Genomic DNA, 26,825 nt, shown 5'->3' with positions numbered 1-26,825 from the left:
CTTTATTTTAAAATATCTCATTTGCTGAGCCCTTAGCCAGCACACCCCGCACTCAGTACTGCTCACCTTTGGGTTTGGGATGCCCTGAACACATGGTTTTTTGTCTGTCCTATCTTGACCCCTACACTTGTGAAGCACAGACTTACTAAGAGCTTTGCCTGGGCAGTGAGCTATTTCTGGTGCATTTTGAATTGCTTGTTTCTGGGCTGTTTCATTTGAATTACAGACCTCAAAATAACTCCTTCCTGAGACACATGCTCCCACACCTCAGCAGAGGCAAAGTGGCATCTACTGTCTGTGCAAGACATGTCTGTAGACAAAATTCTATGTGAAAAGAGAGAACTGCACCTGCAGTTACGTACCTGCTCTGCCTAAACACGTGTGCTTACTGTGCCTGTGGTTTTTTTATGCATATACATTGGTGACAGGAATTACACTTCTTCATATATTCATCACCTCCCTTTCATCCCACCCCAGGACTGAGGTGCTGGTCTTTGTACCTTGTCAAGGAGAGCATTCTGCCAGAGTCTGAACATCATCATGTACGTCCTGTCTCGAGCCCCAAAGGAAGTAAAAAAGTGCTGAATGGGAAGAGACAGAGAAAAAAATCAGTTCAGAAAAGGCCCAAAAAAGGGAAGAAGAAGAGACGAGCCTGTTCAGATCACGTTCCAGCTACAGGTCACAGAAGGACCGAGTGAGCCACACAGCACAGCTGCTCAGTTCTGCAGCACAGCCTGCCCCCCACGGAGGCCTCACAGAGGGGCTCCTCTCACCCAAGGGAGTGAGGCTGAGCACAGAAACTGTTCTGTTAGAGATGTGCTGCTCTATAACCTGGACCTTCTGCCTGGCCCCACACATGAGCCACATGTGTCCCAGCCCCAGCCCAAGGTCTGTAAAAGCTCTGCATTCAGCCCCAGGTAGCACAAGCAGTCTGTTTGGAAAAGTCCTGCCACACGCTTCTATTCCCCTGCCCCTGACAGCCATCTGGGGTGGTCCCAGAGGCAGAGGCTTCAAGGATGTACCTTTTCAGTGTCAGTGCAAACTTGGATGGCATTAGGAATGAGCCGTGCTGTTTTCTCCTTGGTCATCGAGCAGATATCCTTCAAGCGAACCGTCAGCTACAGTCAGAGCCACGCAGAGAGGGGAAGGTAGAAAAAGAACACAGGTAAAGAGAGACACTGAGAAAAACAATGGAAAAAGTGATTTTAAAGCAACGTCAGGAACTGTGCTGGTACAAAAGAGGCTTGGTGCAGCAGTGTGCCAGCCTTACCAGCGTCTCCCAGCGGAAGATGTTGCTGTAGAAGCAGATCCAGTTTTCAGAGAGGTAGAGGCGGCCCTGCAGGAGAATGTCTCTTTGTAGAGCACAGGAGTAATCTGTGGGTGGACAGCAGGGGATCGTTTAGGAGCACCAAAACCAGAAGACAGGACAGCCTAAACATGAGGCTAAGCAGCAGCAAGAAGCTGCTCGACACAACCCTGCAGAAAGTCACAGGCAGAGCCAGGAGGAACTGAGCCACAGCTGCTGCTCTGTCCACTAGGCTGGGATTCCTCCTGAGGGCACGTCACAGCACAAATCTCTCTTCCTAAAAGATGATTTCCCCCTTATCAGCTGGTCAGTCTGTAGCATCCTATATACTGCTTCCATTTTTCAATTTTTCTTTTCAGCTTCTAGTGCCATTGCTCATTTCTCTCCCAGTTTAAGCATCCTCAGCAATTTCTACTCCTCCACTAGGATGTGCATCTTTCCAAAGCCTGGGACATGGTATGAGATCAGCACTTACGTAAGACAAAACAACAGACGTGATGCACTAGGCACTCACTGATCAGCTGCACAGCCACAGCCTGGACGGCCACGGGAAGGGCAGTCATGTGTGAGCAGGGAGCAGCGGGGAGGCCAGAAAGGAGGGAAGCTCTGCTGTATGCACCTTGAGGCATGCAGCCCTGACCAAATGAGCAAACTGCTCAAACACGAACACACTGCCAGGCTTGGGGGAGCACCCTGGAGGAAAACACGCTCCTCAAATTATGAGGGAACAGAGACGTAGCTGACAGAAATCAGTGTTGCTCTCCCTGAAATAAAACTAATGAAACCCATTAGAAATGGTGAAGAGGAGTCCTGTCTGTGCACAAGAAAGACCCAACGGGCCTGTCCCTTGGCAGGAATCTCTTTGAGAGAGAAAGAGGGGGGTGCACATGTTGTGGCTTTCCTCCCCAAACCGTGGGCCAGCACAGCAGAGCGCTGCACCCCGGGGCCCACCTTACCTACAATGAGGCGCTCCGTGTCAGGAAGCTGTTTGAAGAGTTTCCTGAAATCTTCATTCCGTTGTTTGTATGTTGGACTCAACACCTGCAAATAACAGAGTGCCTGTTAAAGAGAGGGGTGGGCATGAGTACAGAGAAACGGCGTGGGGAAACAGGAACACCTTGGTGAGGAGAAGGGGGATCAGGTGCACTTACAAAGCACGAGGCTAGGAGCTCCCATTGCAGCAGACACACAGATGGGAGGATTTGGGATTTAGTGCATTACGTGAGAAGAAGAGGAGAACCTGACTTGAAAGAGCAAGAGTAGATGGGCTTATAGCCACAGAACTGCACGGAGGCTACAGCTGCAGGAGAAGCCTCTTTTCCTGCAATCCAAGACTGCACAAAGTATGACACACGCTCTCTTTGCAATGCATCATTTAGCTGCCAATCCCCAGCTCTCCCAGGAACTGCACAGCAACCCCAGCAAATAGGTGCTTGAGTGCAGCTGCAGCCCTGCCAGAGGAACTTGAGCGACCCCCATCATCCAGAGCTCAGGACTAATGCAACCCCCCCACTCCTGCCCCACGGAGTGCTCCAGCTGCCAGCCAGGGAGCACACAGCCACCCGCCACGAGAGCACGAACGCTCCCGTGGGCTCAGGAGAGGCTCTTGCAGGGACTCCACCATCTTCTGTGCTTCATCTGCAGACCCTTGGCCCCATGGAAGGCCTCAGAGAAAACAGTGCTGCTGGCTGGAGGCAGACCAGGAGCTGGCTTCTCTCCAGTGTTCGCCAAATATAAGGTGACTCTGACCGCTTCAGACCACCTCCTACACACCCTGCCCGTGCTGACAGCTGCTCCTAACAGCCAGGACATCTTCTGTAGACACTGTTGGCCAAAACAGAGGCAGGTGCCAATTCAGGAGGCCCATACCTCCCATCTAATCTATCATGATCTTTCTCACACAAATGTAGGGAAGGTGAGGGAACCTGGGATACAACCTCTTCCTCCCCTATCTCCATTTCCTCTCAACAACCCTCTCCTGTCTGTTCCTGCTGTGCAATAAAAATTGCCCAAAGCAGGAAGGTGGGCACACCTCAGGGCCTCTCAACAAGGGCCCCAAAAATCAGAGTGATTATAGAAGGTAGCTCCTGTGTGAGAATGTGTTGGTGGGGCTGCAGGGGTGGGAGGACTGTGAAGCTGACTTAACACTCGCATAACAAAACTGTCAAAAGCTGCCAAATCAGAGGAAGAAATACAATCTCCTGACCCCCAAAAGTATTCCCTCTTCCTCATACCAGTTCAACAAACTAGAAACAACAGTTTTTAACATCAACTCATCACTTCAGGTATTTGCTCCAGTCTCATGGGCCCAAAGGACATCATTTTACTTCTAAATACAATCTGCTAACCAGCAGATGACAGAAATATGAATTTTACTGACCAAATTTCCAGTCTGAACATCTGGAAAAGATCTCAGTCAGATTTGGGCTCCAGTAAGAGCCCAAGCCCAAGACTTCCTGGGACAAGCAGACAGGATGGAATAGGAGGGGGAACAGAGACCCTAATCAGCTCTGAGCTTTGCCTTTGATGCAACCCTACTCAGCAGTACAGTTCCCACGTGGAGCAGTGCTCCCCAAGAGTCCCCACAGCAAGGGCTGTTCTTACCTGTCTAAAACCTGTACTAAAACACTTCTGCTTAGCACTAGAATTTCTGTTAAGAGTGACAAACAGTTCAGTTTAGAGACACTCACAGCTGGAATTTCATCTGATCCACGGCTGACATTTTCTTGTGCTAAGTCGACAAGCCCCTCCAGGTCCCACAGCAGACATGGCAGTTCTTGCTCCAGCACAAGATCCCAGAGAGCCCCACACTCCAGCAAAGAATCCATAGTGTTCCCTCAGCACTTGCACAGCTCCCCAGTTCTCAGTCAAACTCTGCTTTTCCTGTTCCTGCTGTCACTGCTTCTTGTTTAGATTCAAAGTCACAAGAGACACAGCAGCTTGGCAGGACTTTACATGCCTTCCCCTGCTCTCCTGCTCACGTTCAGGTCGTCTGCCCCGTAGCCTCTGCAGATCTGAGCCACGAAGTGCCCTCCAGAGGACTTTGAAAAAGTGGCTCATTAGGGTCAGCGTGCTGCGGGCAACCTTCGTGCTCTTCTGCTCCGGTCTCACCAGCTTCTTGCTGTGGGCATCCCTTAAAGAAACAGTGTGAAAGTGCCAGCAGGCTGGGCAGTCCCAGGGAGGTCCCTGTGAGGCATCTGCAGCTCCTGACCAAGGCCCGACGTCCAGGACTGCCACAGCCAGCAACTGAAACAGCTCCAACCAGCAGGACCCCAGCAGACCAGCTGTAACTCCCAGAGCTAGCCACCGATTCCAGCACTGGTAAAGAGCTCAGAGACTTCAGCGCCTTCGGCTCCTTTTCCCTCTGGAAACCAGAGAAGCAGTTACTCTCATTCCTCCAGTGCCTGCCTCAGGCTCTCCTCTCCGGCCCCTCTCTGCTCTGAAAGGCAGCTTCAGTTTAGTTCCCAGCTCTGGTGGAGGGAGCGGCCGGGGAAGACACCGAAGTGCCTCGCACATGCTTCAAGTTACTCTAGCTGGGTAATTCTGTCGGCCAATGCCCGGCAGTAACCCAGGCTCAGCCCTGCCTCCCAGCAGATGTTTCCTGTAATGGAAAGTTGCTGGACAGAGCGTGCTAGGGGAGGTGCAAGGGGAGTCTGGGCTAAAGAGTATAGCTACGAGCAATCAGCCATGTGATACTCACACAGCTACAAGTCCTAAGAGCTCCACTACTCCTGTATGTATCTCTGAGGCCCCACAAAGAGCACAGGACCTTCTAGGTTTCATTCGTTAGTCAGGTCATGTGGAAATGAAGGGCAAGGGCTTCCTTCAGGCTCCAGCAACTGAACTCCCTGCAGGTCTCAGGAAGGCTGCTTGGAGCTCTGAACTGTATCTGCCTGCCCTCAGTCACCAGCCTCTCCACCTCTCTCTGAAGTGCAGAAAGGCATGGGTACACATCCACACCACGACACCAGTGCTGCTCAGCCATGTAAATCCTCATTCTTCCTAACACACTGGGCACACAGATCTCAAAAAAAAAAATAAAACGAACAAAAACCCAACTGTGCAACCAAACAAGCCTCTGCAAAGCCACTGTTCCCACACAGGGCTGGTGACTGCAGTTAGCTCACTGACAGGGAGAGCCAACAAGGGCTCTGTCCACTCAGATGTGCCACAGAAGCATGGCTGCTGCTAGACAGTGCACAGCTCTCTCCGTGGAGAAGGAAGCTGCACATCCATCTACCACCCCAAGATGAGAGAAGAACAAACAAAATTTCTGTAGCCTGGGAAGGACAGAGTTAGGATTGCAGACAGCTGCCCAGTACCTGTGTTACTCTACTGAATGGCCCTCTTGGATGGGAACTGCTTATGGGATTACTTCCAAAAAAAAAAAACCCACTGAGATGCTTCTGTCCACACAGCCACTCACCTCCCTTAGCAGGGATGAATGGCACAAGTCATCAGAAGAGCTAACCTGGAGGTGGGGACTGCAAATATTAACTCTACTGCAAACAGAGAGAGGGGACAGGATGGCACCGCGACGGGTGGAGAGAGGAGAGGAGGCTCGTGGGGGAAATGAGGAGGAAAGGGAGACTCCCCACGGTGAGATGTCCCTGTTAATACACAAACAAATCCTGACTGGAAATTTAAAGTGACCGTGCTGGATGATGGGACAGGACAGGGAAGTCTGACAGCACAAGAGCTGGGAAAGTTACAGCTTTGTACAGCACCTCACAGAAAAGAGGTGAGGGGGAGAGATGGTGAGAGGCACAAAGAAAAGGGGGAAAGCAAATCTCATCCCATTTGTGTGACTGATGGACTTGCTCTTAACTCTTCAGTGAAAATTTACATTGCTTCTTGACAGAACAGGAAAACTACTGGAAAAGAACAGAACACATTCCCTGCTTGTGTGGGAGAGTTTAGACCCCACTGACAGCAGGTCTGCTATGCTGATTAATGCCAGCAAAGAAACCAGCCACCTGTCCCACAGTGTTTCTTCCAAGCCCCATCTGGTCTCTTGTTTGTTGTTTTTTTTTTTTTTTTCCTTTTAAAAGTGAATGAACAGCAAAGAAAGAAGCTTCAAAGTAATCACTGGCTATTTGGGGTGGAATGTGGATTTGAGTTCATCATTATGTGAGCTTGCACCACAAGCCCACTTGTAATTCAGTGCCCCTCCACCCCAGTAACTGTGCCAGGCCTGGTAATCCATATACCTACAAATCATGGCAAATCTGAAGAGGTGAAGAAAGGAAAGATAAGTTAACACTGTTCCAGAAATAGTTTGACAGAATATTTACTAGTATGGAAAAGATGATTGCACTGATTTACAGAGAAAACTGCCTGTTTGTTCAACACCTTGCTAACTCATCAGCAGGCCTGGATTTTTGCAATAAACCCTGTTTACATGATTGCTGCTGCTGAGTCAGACTCAGGCTGCCACCCATTGGAAAGCTGTTTCTGATGTTTTCCCTAAAATGATGCATAATTTCTTTTTCTTTGTCCTCACAGAGAACATTTTACTCTTCCCAACAGCTGAGCTTCCTCCTCCACTCTGGTATCTATGAGGACTCCAAGAAGGTAGTACAAGAAAAAAAGACAGCACACCAAGATCAGCAAAGGCTGATTTCTTATGACATTCAGTCTTGTGATAGCTTGACATTTTTCTTAAGAAGCTACAAGTGCTGTCCAAAGGTCACCACAAAGAAAGGCCCTTTGCAGCATCACAGTCCCCCCTGGATTCTCATCCATCTCCTAAACCCTACTGGCACAGGCTTTCACCACAGTTTTCCCAAAGGAAAACCAAGGTCTCTCTCCTCTGCATGGCTGCCTACTTGCATTTGACTGGATTTGAGACTTCCACCTCTCTCAAGCCAAGCTGAAAGCTGCCCTGTGTGCACAGCATTCGTTTGCAGAACTGGGCTCCTACCCCACTCTGTGCAATCCTCAGTGCAGACCTTGCTCTCCCAAAGACAAGTGGGTAAAACTGTCCTCCTGTTGATCTTTTCAGCCTTACTAGGACAGCAAATGTTCCTAGTAGTATTTAAGAACACCTGAAAGAGTCAATTAGTGTCTTGTCACTGTGATTTTTTTTCCTCCCACTAAACACTCAGGGGTTATCCTGCACAAAGGTGGAGAGGGGGTGGTTCTTGTCAGTGGTAGGGAGAAGCTCTAAGAAGAAAAAACTTTAAGCATAAGAGAAGGCAGGTAGATGGAATGTGCACAGCTAAAGACAAAGGAAAGGAGTACAGAGGAGGGCAGGCTTTGGATCTAAATAGTAAAATGAAAGCCTTGTGGACAGATATAAATCTCACTTCTTCCCTGGTGTCAACTGTGTTTGCTCTAACTTCTCAAGGTCATCTTTATTCTCTCTTCTGGAGTATCTCCTGATGCCTGGTATCTACCCACACAAGGGACTACAGGAGAAAATCTACAGAAGAAAGCTTTGCTACAGAGTGCCAGCTAGAAATACTGTGGAAAATTGTAGACATGCACCCTAATTTAGGAAAGGTGAGGGAAGCAAAAGGATCAACAGTCCAACTGAGAGAGGTAGGCAGAAAAAACCACAGCACACTTGCTGTGCTCAGTGCCTCAACTGTACACTGACTTCAAGACACAAACACTGAGAGCTCCTCCGTGCTTGGACGTGGGGACCTTCACCCAAAGCCCAGAGAGAATCAAAGAACAAAGGAGATAAGTGCTCAGTGCCTCAACTGTACACTGACCTCAAGACACAAACACTGAGAGCTTCTCTGTGCTTGGACGTGGGGACCTTCACCCAGAGCCCAGAAAGAATCAAAGAACAAAGGAGATAGCTTTTACCCTTGGCAGCAAACTATCTCCAGTTTGTCTCTAATTTTAATGACATCTGCTGGGTGACAAATTCCTACTACCACTTTGTGGCGTTCCTGCTACCCTCACATCCAGGGCATCCTCCTCCTCCATGTCATCAGGGAAGTGAAACATGAATTTCCCACCTCTCTAAGCACACTTATCAGGTCTACAGAGTAAGTCACATCTCTGTTGCAGTAAAGAAAATAACAGAGAAAGTTTGCTTTTGAGGTCTAGTCCTTTTTTTAAAAAAAAAATTAAACATTTTTTTTTTTTAAATAATAAATCTATTAACAATAATTCAACGTGGAGACATACACATCCAAAGCAGACACACACAAACTGCACCCTGATGGCTAAGCATCCACGGGAGGGGGCTAAACTACAGCTGACCAACAAACTGACTCTTACACTGTAAAAATAACAGTTCTTCTAAAACACAGACTTCATGTCTGCAGTTCCTCACTAAAGGGACTTTTTCTTTCCACTGCTAGTGAACACAGCCAGCTCAGTGACAGTCTGATCTTCCACCACGAGGACTTGAACACAAGGCAAACCCTGTAAGGTTGAGCTGATTTATTGTCAAACTGGTATTCTATTTTAGATCTTTTTAACCTGGACCAGTTTGCTTTTTTCCTCTGGAAAGCAAAGCAGAGAAAGCACACGACGACCCAGGGCAAGTCTGCCAAAACAATCCATGACCCTGCTTCACTCTTTTTCTCCCACTTCTCAATCTGGTAGGGATGTCAACCCCAAAAAGCACTGCTAGGATCAACAGGAGAACACACAAAGAGAGAAAAGTTGGAAAAAGGAGAAAAAGGAAAAAGGAGAAAAAATGGAATTCAGGAGAAGGAAAAGGAAGGGCTCCAAGTGGCAAAGAAGGATACAGGGTTAGAAGGACAAAAAGACCAGTTAAAAGCAGCAACACCTGAAGCCATTTAGAAGGCTGATATTCTGACCACTGATGCTCTGGGGATGTTGGAGGAGCGAGTGCTCTTTGGGGCAAGGGCTGTACATTCGGTGTGTGTTTGTGCAGTGCCTGTCACCCAGGGCTGCTGAACTGGCTCAGAGGACAAGGCAGAGGGTGTTTCCTCTGAGCACAGTGCAATTTACATAAAGGAAAGTGGGGAAAAGTGAGTAAAGGAAATTGTACAGCTTTGTCAAGGTGTAGTAGCCTCCACAGAGTCATTTCTAGAGCTGCTCTCAGTGGGGGAAGGAAGAGAAGAATCAAAATGATCCAAATGCCAGAAAAATCCTGCCTGGAAGGAGCTGGCAAAGAAAGGAAACTACAGCAAGGAGACCCATTAGCAAATTTTTCATGGTAACAATAATGCCAAGTAGTATTGACTGCCTTCCTGGAGTTGGCAGCCCATCTCAATTTCCACACTGCTGCTTTTATCTGGCCAGAATGTCTCTACTAACTAGAATATGGTTTGGTTTTGTTTCGCTTTCTAAAGGAAAATAATTGGGGGGGGGGAAACACAAAAAATGCAGCCAGTGCTTACTCTCCGGATGTACTGTCTCTCATGCTGAAAATACATGGAGGAAAAACAAGAGAACAGAAAGATAAGATAGAGAGGACATGAAAACACAAGAGACCCACAGAAGCAGACCACAGCGAAGCATCATGCAGCAGGGTAGGGATCTCAGCAACCACAGGCAGAAGCAGCCCTAGCATAATAGCAAAAGTCACCTTCAGTTGTGGCCACAGATTGGCTTGTCTGCAGCAGCCTAGCTGGTCCAGAGCATCTGCCCAAACTGCCTCACTCCACATTCCTCTATTTGCCACTTCTCCACCAGCTGGGCCTGCCATGGTTTATACCTCATTCTTCATGCCATTGCCTCTATGACTCTCTCTGCATCTGAGTTCACAGCTTTTTCTGTCCTTGCTGCTATCCTGGTGCTGATTATATACAGCAAGTAATTAAGTCTGCCTCTCATGCCTCTGTCAAATCTGACCACGCTGTACCAGCCAAAATCACTGGTTCTAATATGCTAGGCTGCAGGAAGGTGGAAACTGTTGCTGAACATGGAATGGCTGCTGCATTTGCCTATAAAATCACAGTACTGCTGGCAACTAATTCAGAGCGCTCAAGGGGTGGGGGTTCAACTGCACAAAGGTGACATTGAATCTGGAAATCTGCACACCGCCAGCTTTGCACCAAAACCACTGCCACTCGTGCTTGCAAAACAAAATTAAGATCAAGGCAGAAGCAAAGGGTGGTTTGTGTTTCCGTGGGGTTGATAGAAAATAACTCGTCTCTGGCCCCACACCACCCTGGGGAGGTGCAAAGGGTTTGCACAGTGGCCGCTCTGTTTGTCACCACACCAACACCAATTCTGCTGGGAAACCAGAAGGTTACAGGGTGTGGAGAGCATCAGGAGAGTGACTGAAAAGACAAAGCTTTTGCTCTCTATCTCTGGCATCCTCTCCCTCCAGATGTCAGTCCTCCTTTGCCAGTTCTGAGCCATTTCCAGCTCCTCTTTTTGGAAACGGTCAGTATGCCCCAGCACCACTGCCAAATCCCTTTGCACCTTCCCCCCACCCAGGTACCCAGCCCATATTCACCCAGGGACAAGAGAAACTGGAGTACTTACATTATACCAACTCTGGCTTTTCTGTAAGGACAAAATAAAAGAGAAGCATTAGTTAGCACAGAGATCTTAGGATCAAAAAGAAAGATGGAGAGAAAAACTAGGTCCAATCTGTTTTGTGTAATTAGCCAAGTGAAAGTGGGATTAAACAGAAGATTTCAATGGATTTCACGGTGTGGTCTGACACAGTTATTTCCAGTGAAGGGGAACAAGGGACACATCCAGAACAGGAAGCAATGAGGTGTGCATGTCCCCATGCACGCACACGGAGGGAGCTGGGCACATGCCGTGAGGGTGCTGCACAGCGGCAGCGCCCCGGAGCACTGGCTGCTCAAAGCACTGCCAGACCTCCTCCCAGAGCCTCCTTCCCCAGCCCCTGCCCACTGGCCTCCAAAAATCACACTGTGTTGAACCGACCCTGTGCAAACAAGCCCCGAGAGAACCACCGCCAGGCAAGGACACGACTGTACTCACAAAAGCCATCAGGCAAAACTTTCAATAGTCTTGTAAATTTTAGAAGGCAGACAGACACATAGAGAGAGCCAGGAAAACTGCAGAGGGAAATCACTACAAAAGCTAAGCAAACAGAAAAAGGGCTGGTATTATTTTTTGCAGAATTTCAGTGCACAGTGTTTTGCATCATCTGCACATGTGGGTTTGTTTTTTTTTTGTCCTCATCATGGCATTTCAGATGGTTGGGGAGGACAGGCCACATGTCACACTGGAGCATATGAAAAAGCCAGCTCAGCTTGGAAAGTCACACTTGGTGGTTTGAGGCTGGAGCTGAGATGTATCTGCACAGAGGGAGGAAGAAAAGAGCTTCACACTCCCACGCCCGTCAGGCTGGCTTGCCAACGGCAGGACACTGAGCAGAAAGGACAGCAAGCACAGGCATCCCCATTTTAAGGTGGATTTACCTCAGGGCCATGGAGCCTGGGGGGACTGTAGCCTTTCATGGCAAACAGTGGTCAGCTACAGTGCGTACTGCCAGGCTGGCTGTGCTCCAGCACCCCCACAGCTATGCCCCCCACACCCCCCAGCCACCAACGGCCTGGCTACATCCCACTCGGGGGAGGTGAGTCTGACAGCAAGGACAGAAGCAATGTTTTGCTGCATTGCTTTCTTTGAGGTCATCTTGCTTCCGACCTTGACCTTGGAGTATTTTTCACAGCTTTGATATGCCCAGTCTGGAGTATGAAGGAAAACACACTGTTCTCCAGCCTCTGGAAGTGTGACTGGGAGCACTAAGGTGATATTCACAGGAAAGCAGACACCACCTGCACCTGCCCACAACAGGACCAACGACACAGAGGACACGTTCCCCAGGACAGCAGGCACAGTGTTAAGGAGCTCAGATGGGACCAGAGATTTCCATGAAGACATTGGGCTGTTTGAACTGTTCCTTCCCTAGATCTCCCTGCTTGCCACTCCAGTAGACAACCCTAGCAGCACCCAGATCTCCTCCCTGAAGCCAAAGTTTCTGAATGATCCCTTGCACTCCTGGACATCTCTGCCAGTTTCACTGCCCTGCTCCTTGATGAAAAACCCCACAGTAGCACAGTACATTTCACAGGCCAAAATGCAAAAGTTTTATATTAAAAAGAGGAACACGCCCTAAGGCTTTTCCCCAGATCCTAGGGAAAGGTTATAAATTGAAGAGCTGAATACAGAGTATGGCTTATGAGCTAACCAGAGGAATTGCCTCTTACTTCCTACACTTTTCCATACTTGGCCATATGCTCCATTCATAAAGTCTCTGGTTGAAGTCATCCTTCTCTGCAAGTAGGACACAGGAAAAGGCCTTATGCAATTCAGCCTATGCTAAAAAAAAAAAAATCAGGGGAATTAATCTTAATCCATGTACACAGCACCTTGTCCTCAGGAGCACAGGGTCTAAGATGGAGTGATTTTCCTGCAGCTCTGTTTCACCATCTGTCTGCCCTAATGAGCAAAATGCATAACTCAGAAATTCCTGCGGAAAAAATTTAATTATCAAACTAGAATTGGCATACTCAAAACAGAGACACTGCTGTCACTGCCTCCTACATCACAGTGCACGTGTTGTGGTGTCAGCACACTACCACTGGATTTCATTCCCCTCTGCTGCATTAATTGCAGTAACTCTTTTTTTCCTCCTCACTTTTGGATTTCTCCAAACTGCAGAGCTCTGCAGCTCCTCCTTTCCAAACCTCTTCCACACAATTATACTGACATCCAAGCCTCATCTTTTGCCTCCACCATGTGTTCCAGACATGAGGAAATTCCTTCCCCTGACTCCTGTTTTGCAGGCAGAAGAGACCACTAGAAGTCCAAAGAGAAGAGAGACTAACTATCTGAGTCCTTAAAGCCATCTTCACTTTCATTTAGCTTTTTTTTTTAAACTCACTGAGACTTAGAATATAGGGGGATGCAAACTGTGAAAATGAAAAGACTATACAATGGAGGGGAAAAAGAAAGAAAAAGGAAAAACATATTCTTACTTTGAGCAGGTTAAGTCTGTCATACTGAAAAAAGAAACCATAAGCATTAGAACTGAAAAGAGAAAATGAATAAGTAACAGAGGAATGGAGTTGCACACAGAGGTGGAAAAGATGTAACTGATTTGCAGAAACAATGCTACAGAAGCAGGTATCAGAAATCCTAGTTACACGTGGCTGTAACCAGGAAGAACTCAGGAGAACTTGACCAAGGCGAAAAATGGGGTATTTTCTCTGAGCCTTTAATTAATACAGCATTGCCTCTAAATCTTCATGGGTTAATGATCTCATATCTGCATATACTGCTCTGGAAGATTACAGCTTTACAGGGCAGATGGGAAGCAGTGGATCACATATACCAAGTTCAGCCTGCTAACTTGATGCCAACAGAAGCTTCCACCTTACAGTATTACTGGGAGCAGGATCACAACTCACTCCCACATACTGTTGCTTCCCAGGGAATGGAAATCTTTCGCCAAATGAATGACATGCCATATTGCTCTAGAAGTATCCCCTAGGACTGTTCTACAACTGGGGAAACACAGACACAGAACCAGGGTGGAGGCAGAGCTCAAAACATGTTCCAAAGCCCCTTCTCATGACCGATGTACTTCCAAATTCTATGCTATTATCTATTTACCTGGTTTCTAAATGCCCATGGCCAAATAACCCAATGAAAATAATGAAATGTATTCCCGAATCCTTCACCCCAGTCCAAAGTGACCAGAATTTCATGACCTGCTACCTAAAGGGGGATTATACCACTCAATGGGAGGAGTACATGAGAAGAAACAGCCAAACTCTTCTCATAATCACACACTGAAAGGACAAGGTGCAACAGTCATGGGCTGCAGTAAGGGAAATTCTATTCAGATAGAAAGAAAAAGGCTGTTCACAACAGGAGTGGTTAAGCACCAGAGCAGGAGCCCAACGAGGCTGTGGGATCTCCAGACTTGGAGGTTTGCAAAATGTGGCTGGCAAAGGCTTTAGACCAACCTGACCTAACCATGTCAGCCCTGCTTTGAGCAGAGGCTTGCACTAGAGACTTTCCGAGATCCCTTCCAACCTAAACTGTCTTACAATCTCCAGGGCTTACATCAAAATTCATGTTCTCCCCTAACCTGATACTTATCCTCAGCCTTTGTTACTAGCTATAGACAGTGGGAACCACCTGAAGGATTTGCAATGGAGAGGAAATCACTTCTATTCTTGGGCAAGAGTAAAAGAGTTAAAAGTATGTTTTCTTTGATGGCTGCTAGGAAAAAGGGTTCTGTTGCTGAGCTCAGAAAGCTGTTCCAGAGGCAGCAGTGTTTGCCAGTAAAAGCCAAAGGCTGTCGCAGGCCTATAGGTGGATTGGTGCATGCCACACTGACGCAGGGAAAAATCAAGCTCCAGAAGAGATTTCCCACAGAGGTGATGCAGTGCTTAACAACTCCTGGTGAGGCGCTCCCTCTGACGGCAGCGCTGCAGCACAGCGACCAACACAACAGACAAAGGGGCCAGGGACCTCAGCGGATCTGGCAGCAATTGTGTAAACACAGCTACAAACTCATGGGCTCAAGCTGTTCCATTGCATTAGTGAGACAGGTTGGAAAATCCGACCATTCCTCTTGCAGAAGACCAGTGGGGAGAGGAGAAGAGGCTGAGAAAGGAGATTTTTAAACCTTTGTCCTTGAGTTCTTTGTTCCTAATGTCTCCCTGTCTCGAGCAGATACCATCATCATCTGTGTGGGGAGACTCAGGGGGCTTATTATGCCTGAGATTCCTCACTCACACCAGAGAAAGCCCTGCCCTGTGGAGCACAATGAAGAGGTCCTGCCTGCTCTCTCCTTCAGGCTCACCCTGTGCACAGACTGTGGGTGAGCAGGGCAGGCAGCTGGGATGCAGGCTGGGGGAGGCAATGCCCGGGATTCCCTTCCCTCTCTGCATCAACAGCCTCCTTGCACTGGAATTTATCTGAAGTTTAACCCCCTCTTCTTTCTCTGGTTGTCTTAAAGTTGTTGGGTTTTTTCTCTCAGAAAACCAAGGGGCTGGCTGCAAGCACATCACACTACCTTTTACATTTTGCTCTCTCTCAGCGTTCTTCCCACCAGGCCCTCTCCTAACAAACCTCCCCCTAGCTTAGGCAAAGCACCTCCAGCTTACGATAGCCCAGGCATGACTTGTCCTGAAACACACACTTCTACTCACCAGCAATCCTTTCAGGACTCTGCTACTGCAAACCTGCATTTTCCACAGAACTTCTTTCCCACCTCACCCGAGACATCAGTCCCACAGTCCCCCTTTGCAGTTATCAAAACTACAGTGACCAAGCACAAGACAATCTGTCTAAAAAAAGACACAAAGAGGCTTCCAGCAGACACCAGCAAACATGCAAGGTCAGGCTGGTTACAAGAGGCACTATGCCCAAGGGAAAACCTGTAAGCCAGCACTGTAGAATTCACTGCTCACTTGCTAGAATGAAACCTCAGACACCACCTGGGGAAAGGCCAAGGCACTGATTTCGAGGATTAAGAAGCCCTCCAAACCATTCTGGTTTTAACTTCACTGGTACACATGTGGAAATGTGAACAGCCTGGCACTTTGTCCAACAAGCATCCCATCTACATTTCTGATTTTTACACTCTTCTGAGGGTAGCACAGAGATGTGAGATCAAATCTCAGATGAGCTTATCTCCAATCCAAGCACCCACAGAGGGATCTTCTACTTATCACCTTTCAGAGCCAGCCCATGAATTCTCACAATTCATTTGGGACAGGTCTGTTCTAACAGGTTTAAGCTGGGTTCATTTGAAATCACTGATCTTTAATATTTACATCACACAGGAAAGCGTGCAAGGGCAGTTAGCTGGCCACAAAACTACTACTCATCATAAAAAGCAGGCAAGAAGTTATGGAGAACAACTCTTGTTTCTGAAAGGCATAAAGTAAGAAGAGAGGAGAGAGATGGGATCATGGCACTTCTCAGCCTACCAAAGCCAGCAACTTCTGTCTGGCAAAGCCAGCAGCTCACTTCAAGGGAGGGGGAAAGCAAACCTTGCAACAAAGGCTAAAACTACTTGGAAGCAACTTTGATGAACGGGCCAGTTCTCACAGCGTGTGAGCAAATATTAATGAGATCCCAGTGATGTAAGTGAAACCAGCTTCCCAGCTACAGGCACCGGGCTGAGCTCTTGCTGACATTCTCACAGCCACACCAGGAGAATGCCTGCCTGGGGTCACCGCTCAGTACCACGCGGAGGGGTTCTGAGTGATGAGACAGTTCTACAGTGGAGGACAGGAGAGAAAAAACAAGGCTTACTTTGGAGAGGCGCTTGTGTGACTTAATCGGAGAGAGAGCATGCAGGAATGAAAAGAGAGATATTAAGGAAAGAAGAAAGATTACCTCACAAATCAAGAGAAGGAAACCCCACAAACCCAACAGAAAGCGTTATATCCCCCCTTCCTTGTGAAAAGCACTAGGAATTAAAGCCAAACCTTAGTAGTCTTGGTGTAAAATTGGTAAAAATTGTGTGTTGGTAAAAATCACACTCTTTACTCTTAAATCACAGCACTTCTTGGGCCAGGGCAATGCAACTCATCTCTGTAATTCCCCCTTCCCAAGGATGCCATTTCCTTGGCAAGACCGTCCCCCAGGGTGGCTATAAGCACAGAGTGCCCTGCAGCCTGCCTGCCTCCCATCTGCATGGCATCTTTTGGGGACAGACTGCTGGCACCATCATGCAGGAGGGTGTCATCCAGTCCTGCCACCCTGAGCAGCGTTTGTACGTTCCTGTGTGCACAGGAAGCAAGTCTGACCTCAAGGGCAACCTCAGAACTGACAGGTCTCAACTGACTCATCTTGAAAAAACCCTTCACCCTCTCTTTTAAACTGACATACTCCCTCATCAGTGGGAAGAGATCAGCTCAGCCCAGTGAACGTGGGCCAGTGAATCCTGTCTCTTCTGCTGACAGCAACCACAAAGGGGAGTGGATGAAGACTTCTTGCATGTGACACAATCCAGAAATAAATCGGGCAAAGATGTAGCAACTCCTTTCAGACAAGCCATCAGAGTTATGCCTGTGACACCATGAAGTTATTCAGGCTGAAATATTTCACTTCAAAAAATCTCAAAAAACCCAAGTGCTCCTGACATCAGGTGTAGAATCAAAGCTTATGTTTGGCTCCCAAGGCCCGCTTGCTTTTCAGCAGGTCCCACTGCTCACAGAAAATCAAGAGTCGCCAAACCTGAAACCCTCTTCCTCAGCAGAGCAAAGGCAAGGCTGTTCCTGATTTGATCAAAAGACACAATACCTTTCTAGGGAAAATATCATCTCCCTGTCCAAGACAGTTCTAAAACTGTGCCCATAGGAGGTAACGTGCAGAGGATTGGCAAACTGATTCTGTGCACCCTGAACTTCATCTCGACAGGGCTTAGACAGCACTGGAGAAATGCACTGGCCCTTCACAGGCTCTCTGCACAGAGGAACCTTTCTTTGTTCCATGACCCTTCATGATCCAGATGATAAAAAGTAACTGCAACGGCTGATTTTCAAGGTCTTTCTCAAAACCACAGAGCCTCCCAAGGCAGTGGGGCCCTGCCTGCAGAGCGGGCAGCCTGCGCCGGCTGTGCGGAACTGCAGCCCAAGCCACGGGCAGCCCCTGCACTCAGGCTGCTGGGAGGATGATAGATTGTGCCAAAGTCTGACCCATGCAAATGGTTCCCGGTCAGTAGGATGTTCAGAAGGGCAACAGGGGAAGGAGGGGGAAAGTTACCCAGAGGAAAAAAGGCACAGGCCAAAGCCAGTGTACCAGCTTTGGGGCATTTTGAACCGGGGACACGTGCACGTTTTGGCCAAAGCCATTTGCTCGCTCCTCACCTTGGAGTTCTTGGCCCCACTGCGGCCTGACTGAGAGGAACAGCTACGCTGTACACCCTGCTCCGGCGTGGAAGGGGATTTGTCTGAGGAGTGGTCTGAGCCTTTTTCCACCATGGCGTCTCCCTGGGAGTCCTGCGGCGTCGGGGAGCGGGAGCGTTTGCGCAGGATCGGGGAGCAGGCAGGGGTGCTGCGGTTGGAGTTACTGGCAGTACTGCGGAAAGAGAGAAGGAAAGAGCAGGGTTAACAATCTCTGGCTCAAACAGAAAGCAACTGCACCCATGCCTTGAGGTGGAGCACTACCCGCTGAGCCCTCCACTAGCACTGTGGACAAATCTGGCTTCCTGAAGCAATGCACCCAATGCCACACTCAGCACTCCACGTCCTCGGTAAAATTAGACTGCAGACCGTTATCATTGGCCACTGGCAGAGGGAAGGACAACGTCCTGCCAGTGTCCTTCTCCACCCACTCTTCAACTCATCTGACCACAGATGAATGCCTACAAGAACGAATTCATTCTCTCCTGTTGGCTCTGAGAGTTTAAAATGATGACCTGAGATTAGAAAACATGAACCTGCACTCAAGAGTGAGGGAGATGTCAGCGTGTTCCCCATATAGCCCCACTCTGTCCCTCCTTTATTTTATTTCAGCACATGTAACAGTTCTCAAGAGGATGCATAAAAATGGAATCATCTCTTTTATGAAACACTCCATTAAAGATGACCAAAAACAGTGGGACACTGGGAAGGGAGTCATGATGACAAACAACGCAGTCATGATTTCCTGTATCAAATCATCCTTTCCCACAGCAGTTAGAGCTGGGCATGAAAATGTTTTGCTCTAAGAAAAAAGCTTTCATGGTTTGGTGGTTTTTTGTTTGTTTTTTTTTTTTTTTAAAAAAAAAGGTAACTTTTCTTAACAGGGAAAAGCAAGACCTTTGAGAGCTTTAGGGAAATTATGAAACATTTAGGAGAACAGAACTTCTCATGCCTTATCTTCAGCAAACACCCTGACATGTAAATCAGAAAGCCAGTTACATACATATTTGTAATGAACAGGAAAACTCTCAGACTTCCTCACTGTCCCTTCTCTGTTGATGCCTCTTCTTCCTGCAAGGCTCTTCAAAACACCACATGCTACATCCATTTTCCCCTACATAGCTCATTCCTTCAGCAGTCATATCCGTCTATGAGCAGCCCAAGTATCTTTGAGGACTTTGCAGCTGGTACTGTGAAACTCTGCACCCTACAGGTTACAGAGGAACCTAAGCTGATCCGAGGGTGAGCTCTGTGCTAGCTGCCATGCTGAGTTGTTATGGTACCTTGTTATCTTGTGAGCGTTACAGAGCAGACCACATCTGAGCCACAGAAGGGGCAAGAGAAAAAGGATGAGGGAATTGCAACTGTAAGGGACTGAATAAAGAAGCTAGTACAATCAAACTCTTAAGTGTTATAATTTAAGCCCTATTATACAGCCCTATATAGCAAACAGAAATTTGCAGCTCACAATGAATCATCTCCTTTCTGAAAGTCTAGAAAAGCTGAATAAAAGCCATAGGTTTCATAATTACCAGACAAAAATCATATCCTCTTTTTGCCTCTGAAGATGCCACATACATTTTACCTATATTAGTTAGCAGATATGGGTAGATAATGTAATACACTCCTCCAGTAGCTACCAGGTTTAGTTTGGTTTGCTTTAGTACTGGATGAACTGGTCTTATAAATGTTCCTCTGTTTGCTCACTGATCGTTGTAACACACAAGTGACAAAACTTTCCCTAAACACTTTGCAGAAAGCATACAACAAAGTTGCTTACACAAAGATTAACAGAATCAGATTTAACACTCATACATGCAAGGAGCTCAAGAACAGTAGCATGGCACTTTGCAGAAAACCCTTAGAATAGTTTGCAGTATCTTCTGTAGGCAGGGAGAGAGACTGAAGAAATTTCAGACTCTGTTACCTACTGAGAACAGACCGAGAATCATATAAATATAGTATAATAAAAAGCTGCTTGTTCAAATGTAACCTAAACCAGAAGTTAGCTCCAGTGTGAAGACCAGCAGAGCGATTCTCCCCCTTCACTTGTCTCTTCACAGTTCACACCTAACAATGACACATTTTGTGAGTGAAATACTGTGTCCTCTCCCTCCCTGGTCAAGACACAGGAACACTGAATGCTAAGGACCTGTACAGCACAACTGTACCAATATTCAAGCTTTAATCCCTCCAAATTGTATCTGAAACAAATCAAAACACTGAGCAAAAGACAATCTGGACCATTCCCCCAGTAGCATTGCCTGTAACAGTTTAAGTGTATTGGGAGGTAAAATCACCAGGATTTTTTGTAGCTTACTGAAATGTACGAAAGTATTAGGTTTCTTCACAGACTTTCAGTTAAAATGGGTATTTAACCTTTTCTGTCCTCCTGCTGCTGCTTTGCCTGCCTAAACTCAAGAAGTACACACTTCTTTAACACCCTGCATCTACTGTACCAACTGCAACCAGCAACTACGTGTGTGTGCAGAAGGTGCTGTGCAAACAGTACTGTGACTTGAAGTTCATCAGCAACGTTTCCAGAGATGGATTTGCCATTGCTACAGTTAGAAACTCTAAATTCTGAGGCTGTAATGTTCCTGCTCATGCTGTGTTATTGTTTTTCTGGCGTTGCATCAAATTTCCTAAATCTTGCCCCCAGCATGCTTGATTCAACATAAACTGGTTTATGTGAGAGGTCCCCAGAAATACAGGGCAAGAATTTGACGCCAGTCTCTCTGAGTCACATCATCATTGCACTAATTATGTTTTAAGAGATGTACTCATTTTTCTTCTACAGCTCTACAAAACCTGAGGTTTTCACACACAACCTCCTTCTCATTTTCAGTTCATGTGAGTTCATACTCACAAGTTTCACTTTGAGTTTCAACTCTGTAAAGACCAAGTCAAATTCAGTCAAGGTTCTGCTTGCTTTCAGGTTCCAGCTATGAAGCAGCACTGAGTTTTTACTGCTGCTAAAATAGAGCACAAAATAAACCTTTCAAAAGCAGGGTACAGCTGTACCACGTGCACCTGAAACTGAAGAAACCTGCTAAAAAGTTCAGTACTCTGTTACTCATATTGTAATCAGATGAGACAAATTTCTCCTTTTGTGGACTGCCATAAATCAGTGCTCCAATGTGCACTCATTCACACATGGGCATCAAGACACATTCTCAGCTCTCACACTCGGAGCACACGTGTGCTCCAACACTGGCTTAACAGGCCCAGTACAGATACTGCTGAGCAGTGGGCAGCCAGTTCGAGCTAATCACCCACAGTCCTACAAAGCTCCTCAGGTGGGTTTTCCAGTTGTGGCTGAGCACTGCTGCAGCTCCACAGGAGCAGCATCAGCAGTAACTAGCTTAAAGCTGCCATGTGTATGTTTGTCCAGGCCCACGTCGCACTACTGCAGCCGTATGTTTTGGTGACAGCTCTGCCAAGCACCATCTCAGGCAGACTCTGGCCTCCAAAGTTCATTTTCCAGTCACTTAGCATGTCTGGCAAGCTTTAAAAAACTCAATGCATCCATACATACTGTGTTAGATATGTATGGATTATCACTTTTGCAGAGACAGGGAAAAAAAGACAGCTTGAGGGGTGCTGCCTCAGGCTCTCACTTAAGTCAGCATCAGAACGCTGATCAAACTCAGGAGTTCTGAACCCTCCTGGTACTACCTGATGAGTGGGCAATGCTGAATATTTCTCACATGAAAGAGTCCACGGGTGTGCACACAATGAAGAACAGGAAGAGTCTGCTAATTCAGCCTTTCCTCTCTACCACAGCGAGGAGGGGCACAATACCCACAGGCCTGCAGCTCCCACTCGCCTCCCCCTGCCCCAGCCCCTCTCACTGCTCCTGCTCAGTCCCTGGAGTTTGAATCCTGCCCAAGGCACAGCCATGACGAACGCTTTCTGCAGTTCCCATGGCAACCAAGGCCTGCAATTGAACCAGGAATCAACGTCTGAAATGCCAAAATGGCTTGACCCACTTTGAAAAAAAAATAATAGTAATAAATAATGCTTTACAGACCTAATTGACCGCAGCACATTCAGGGCCTCTCATCCCCCTGCAGCGCAGCCTTTAGATGCAACAGATTAAGCCAGGGACTGAACACAAACAAGCCCACCTAAGCAGCACCCCCCTGCCCCTATGCAAAACCCCTGCATGGAGTGATGACAGCACAGAAAGCAGAGTACGTCTTCTTGGTCTATGTTCAGACTGTGCTTAAGAGAAACACCTTGTCTTAGGACTGGAGCTGCAGCAGAAATAACATGGGCACGTGTGATGCAGCTAGGAAGAGGTCAAACTCTGCTCATCACACAGAAGAGCAGCCTCAGTATCCGGAGCAGCATAGTGAAGAACCGAGCTCTTCTGTAGGTGGGGGAAAAAGAACAAACGTTTGACAATGCACAGACAGCCTGCCCTGGGTGCTCCACAAAGCAAGGACTCGAGGCAAGAGGGGAAAAGGCCAAACTTCCTCCTCCAACAGAGTATTTCCTGTAAAGATTTGAACAAGCCGATGAATGGAGACTTCAGCAAGTAGTAGCTTTTTGGAAAACCTACAGTTTGTACTCCACAAGCTAAGCTTAGGATTCTACTGCTATAAATGAACCCTGAGGACTCTCTGCAAATGATCTAATGGACGAGAACAAGACAAGAAACCTGACTTTGAGTCTGAAAAATAAATTCTGTATAAATGATATTCAAGCAGTCCTGAATTGACATCTAAGTCTGTCCATCCTATAAGACCTTCTGAAATAATCACTCTGCCTGACACTCCAAGCCATCTCTGGGCTTAAGGTAAGCACCCTGCAACAGTTCTGTCCCAAATCAGCAGCCACCCTCCCGACACAACAGCCTGCAGAAGAGCACTGTCACAGCACCTGCGAGTGCACTGCACAAGAGCAGCTTGTTGTTCTGCTCTCAGGTAGTGATACATATAGATTAAGAAGGCACACAGTAAATCCATTTGAATCTGGAAGTTGCAGGATGTGAATTAGAATTTAGCCAGAAGTAATCACTACGTTAGGAAGAGTACCAAAGGTTCTGTAACAACGAGGGCAGCTCACCTGGACAAGTGGCAGCTTCAGGCACACAAGGCTCCCAATGATCACCAGCTTCTCAGAGAGCAGAACACATCAATTACACCATTTCCTGCAGTATATCTGTAAATCCCTTGGACTTCCTCAAAGAAGTCCTGATCTGGAAAGTTAATCAGCAGCCTCCAAGCCCGCCTCAGTTCTCCAAAGAACTTGGCTTCACAAGAGCCAGTCGCTGAAGTTGCTCACATCTGCCTGCAGCCCATAGCACCTACCTGATCGTAAGCCCTTCAAGGCCCAAAACTGAGCTTACCCACAGCTTTGCAAACTCTGGAAAGCACTGAGCACTATGTCCCCACAGCAGCAAAGAACCTCAGTACACATCTAACTCTACGTCGGACGTCTGTGGGCTGTGCCAAGCCTGTGCTTCCATGCTTTCCTGAACAGGACTGAAGGAGATCCTCAGGCAGAAAACAGAACACTACTGACAAAGATCTTGAAAAGAGCAGAAAAAGCCACAAGGTCAAAGTGGCACCTCTAAGCCTGGCTGTAGTACAAAAAGAGTTAATTCTCTTCAGAAACAGTTAGTAAGGGGGTTAGACGCCTACAAAGATACTTTTCTGTGATACAGTCTGACATCAGTGGAAAAGGACGAGATTCAGAAACTCATTATGCAGCCTACCAAACAGCAAGCAGATGGTAACAACTTCTGAACACCGCCAACCTACACTCCCTTCAAATTGATAATCCAAGAATGAAAACTTCCATATACCCTCAAGCAATTCCCTGGGCTTGCTATTGTGCTGCAAGCAATAACAAAATGCTATTGCTCCTATTACAGCACCCAGTAAAAAAGAAGACAAAAAAGAAATGACAAAGCAACAGCACCTGTAGGGCTGCACAGAAACCAAGTAGTGTTTCATGACAATGGCTTTAAAAATAAAAGTAAGAAAAGTATATTTTCTACAGGTTTTCTGAACAATGAGTTTTTACAGAAAAATCCCTCCTTGTCAAAGATTGACTCTGATTATATTGACGTTTCACAGAATGATGTCCTACTCCCCTGCCATTCAATAGCATGTTTACATATTCATGAGAGAAAATTAATGCAACCATTATGCTTCAGGGGACTAGTAAATCACTGCAAGCTTTAGGAAGGAATTTGCCTTCTGCCCATACACAGCACTGCATGGTTGCTCATATGTATTATTAACGATGTCATTGTCTTTCTCTGAATCATCTGATACTGGTTACCACTAGAGACAGCCGATCAGCTCTGATGGACAAATGGTCTGATACCTTACGGAAACTCCCACCACGCTGTGTTTGGAACAATCCCTCCACCACTCCCTTCCCATCTGCAGTTATGGAAAAAATTTTAAAAAAAGAAAAAGCTGGAAAATGTTTTCAAAATAGAACAAGACAGATCTTAATAATACTGTCCAATAATGCAACAATCATCATAGAGAAAGGACCATTAATCTGCAGAGAATCGGCACATGTTATACATCATAAACTAAACCCCTCCATCAGTCACAAATTAATACAATTCCATTTGCTCCAAAGGAAGACAAACCATGCAGAACAAAGTGTGAAGGATAACACAGTGAAATCTGGGAAGCAATAAAGGGGAAATGATGTAAAATAGGAATTTCACAACCCTCTGAGGCTGACAGCATGTCTGTTTCAGACAAAGCCCCAACATGGTCACCTGCAGGCCATTCAGCCTATGGCTGTACTTCCAAAGGAGCAATAGATTCAGGGTGTGCTTCCTCTCCTCGCCACCACAATGCCAATGGTTCTTGTAATTAACAACAAAAATTGCAATATCTGATGCCGTCTTCAAAATCTTAGAGCCTGGAACCTGGGACAGAACAAAGCTTGCCAGTCTCATTTAGAACATAAATATAATAATGAAGGACACCACTAAGCCATCTCTGATGTGAAGAAAAGTTTGAAACCTTGACAGCTCAAAGAATTAAAAATAAAATAAAAATAAATCCAAGCACATTTATTTTAAACCTTGTATCTCCAAGCTAACATGAAAATCTTTCAGCGGTTTGGAGAGCTAATGTTGCTGTCATCCATCCATCCATGTGCCCTGCTCCAAGGGAGAGTGAGAAAAATGCAATATAGCACTAAATAGTGAGTGGTGGAGCTCCCTGCTTAGTTTTGGATGGCTTGATACAACTCCTATCTGACCTCAAGAAGAGCACAGGCATTGTTCCTTTGTGCCCACCTCTTGCTATAACATCAGCAAGGCTATGAACATCCCAGGACTTTATCCCTAACACAGGTAGCATCCCCCTGAACACATACCAATCTTGTGGCAGGGGGGTTTTATAAACCACAGATTAATCACCTAATGAAGCCTCACACCGCTTCTTATCAGCGACAGAGTGGGGGTGGACAGGGATGTTGTGAGCAGAAGACAAAGCTAGAGCTTTACATCTTCCCACCCACTCCTACTGCTCATCAGCATCAGCTTTCACAAGTTAATGGAAGATGCTGTGATCTTCAAAGCTGATACCATATTGATTTCTTTTGCTCATCCCTTGATGTTTCATCCCTTTACCATTCTGAAAACAACAATGCAACAATTACACATCCCCTTGCCCTGATATCTTCCAGCCAATCTCTCCCCTTTGCTGTATCCATGCAGCAGCACTGTTCCACGGAAAGTTAAAAATAGAGAGGGTCAAGGGCTGGGGCTGATACTGGGAAGAGTCAGTGCAAGAGTCACATGCAGTCCTTTGTCCCCAGGACCTGATTCAGGCTTGTCCCTCACATGACGTATTCTCTCTCTTACTTTTTCCAGCTTTCTGGTTTTGCAGCTTTCTGGTTTGCAGTGGCATGGGCACTTTGGGGCTTCCCCTGGCAGAATGCTGGGCATCCAAAGTTAGTGCACTGATGTAAAATATACCTCTGAGATTCAGCTTGAATTTTCCTTCCATCCTACTGAACCAAAAATCACAAGGTCTACCTTAGATATGCACCAGCTTCAGAAGGAGTTCTCCTGCATACGTGTATGAAACAAGGAAAGAGGAATATATCCTCTTATGGAAATCAGTGATTTCCATGATGAACAGGACAATGCTAGTCACCAGTGGTCTAAGAAAAAGCATATTTTTAGTGAATGGGGAATCATCAGATTCTCACTGCCTATGAACACACACAGTGCAATGAATCCTCACTCCCTACTGCTCTCTCCTGCTGGGAGGGAGGGGAGAAAAAGCCACCTGTGTAGACTCTGTAAGACAGCCTGAAAGAGAAGCATAAAGCAAGTTCTCTCCCTCCCCATCACTGCAAATCCATAAACACAGAGAGGAATGCAAAGCAGAACGGAGACATCAGTGTGCATGCTCCAAGCCCTCTGAAGAGCAAGGGAGCACATGTGCAAACAAATACACCATATTTCTGCAGCAGCTCCAGCTGCCCTCCTGTGACGCATTGCCAGTTCATCCAACTTCAGCCCCCCTCGGGCTCTCCCCATGTACCCAGATGTTGTAAGAGCAATAACTGCCCCTTGGGGGTGGGGGATGGGGGAGACAGCAGGCGTAAAGGGAAAAGGAGGAGGGGCGAGGGGAATGAAAGCTGAAAAAAAAAACAATCGGATTTGCTCATCGGTTGTTCCAAACAATCGAAAAGGCTGTTTTAGCAATTCCACCGGGGGAGAGGCAGGG

The 26,825-nt window shown here is 46.9% G+C and overlaps 1 protein-coding gene across 1 annotated transcript in view; it reads right to left on the bottom strand.

Annotated features, from left to right (window-relative positions):
• Positions 1 to 18,270, bottom strand: part of GRAMD1B (GRAM domain containing 1B) — a gene marked incomplete at its 3' end in the record, with an annotated part of 28,448 nt that extends 10,178 nt beyond the window's left edge. The window contains exons 1-6 of the mRNA XM_008944936.1: positions 18,064 to 18,270; positions 10,730 to 10,750; positions 2,263 to 2,347; positions 1,271 to 1,374; positions 1,023 to 1,118; positions 501 to 581 (exon numbers count right to left, since the gene is read on the bottom strand). Of these exons, the coding sequence (XP_008943184.1) occupies positions 501 to 581; positions 1,023 to 1,118; positions 1,271 to 1,374; positions 2,263 to 2,347; positions 10,730 to 10,750; positions 18,064 to 18,177 (501 nt within the window). The remainder of the gene's footprint in view (positions 1 to 500; positions 582 to 1,022; positions 1,119 to 1,270; positions 1,375 to 2,262; positions 2,348 to 10,729; positions 10,751 to 18,063) is intronic.
• Positions 18,271 to 26,825: the final 8,555 nt, after the last annotated feature.

Source organism: Merops nubicus, unplaced genomic scaffold, assembly GCF_000691845.1.
Source record: "Merops nubicus isolate BGI_N331 unplaced genomic scaffold, ASM69184v1 scaffold34517, whole genome shotgun sequence".
Taxonomy (NCBI): domain Eukaryota; kingdom Metazoa; phylum Chordata; class Aves; order Coraciiformes; family Meropidae; genus Merops; species Merops nubicus.
This window is presented reverse-complemented; position numbering and strand designations above follow the sequence as displayed.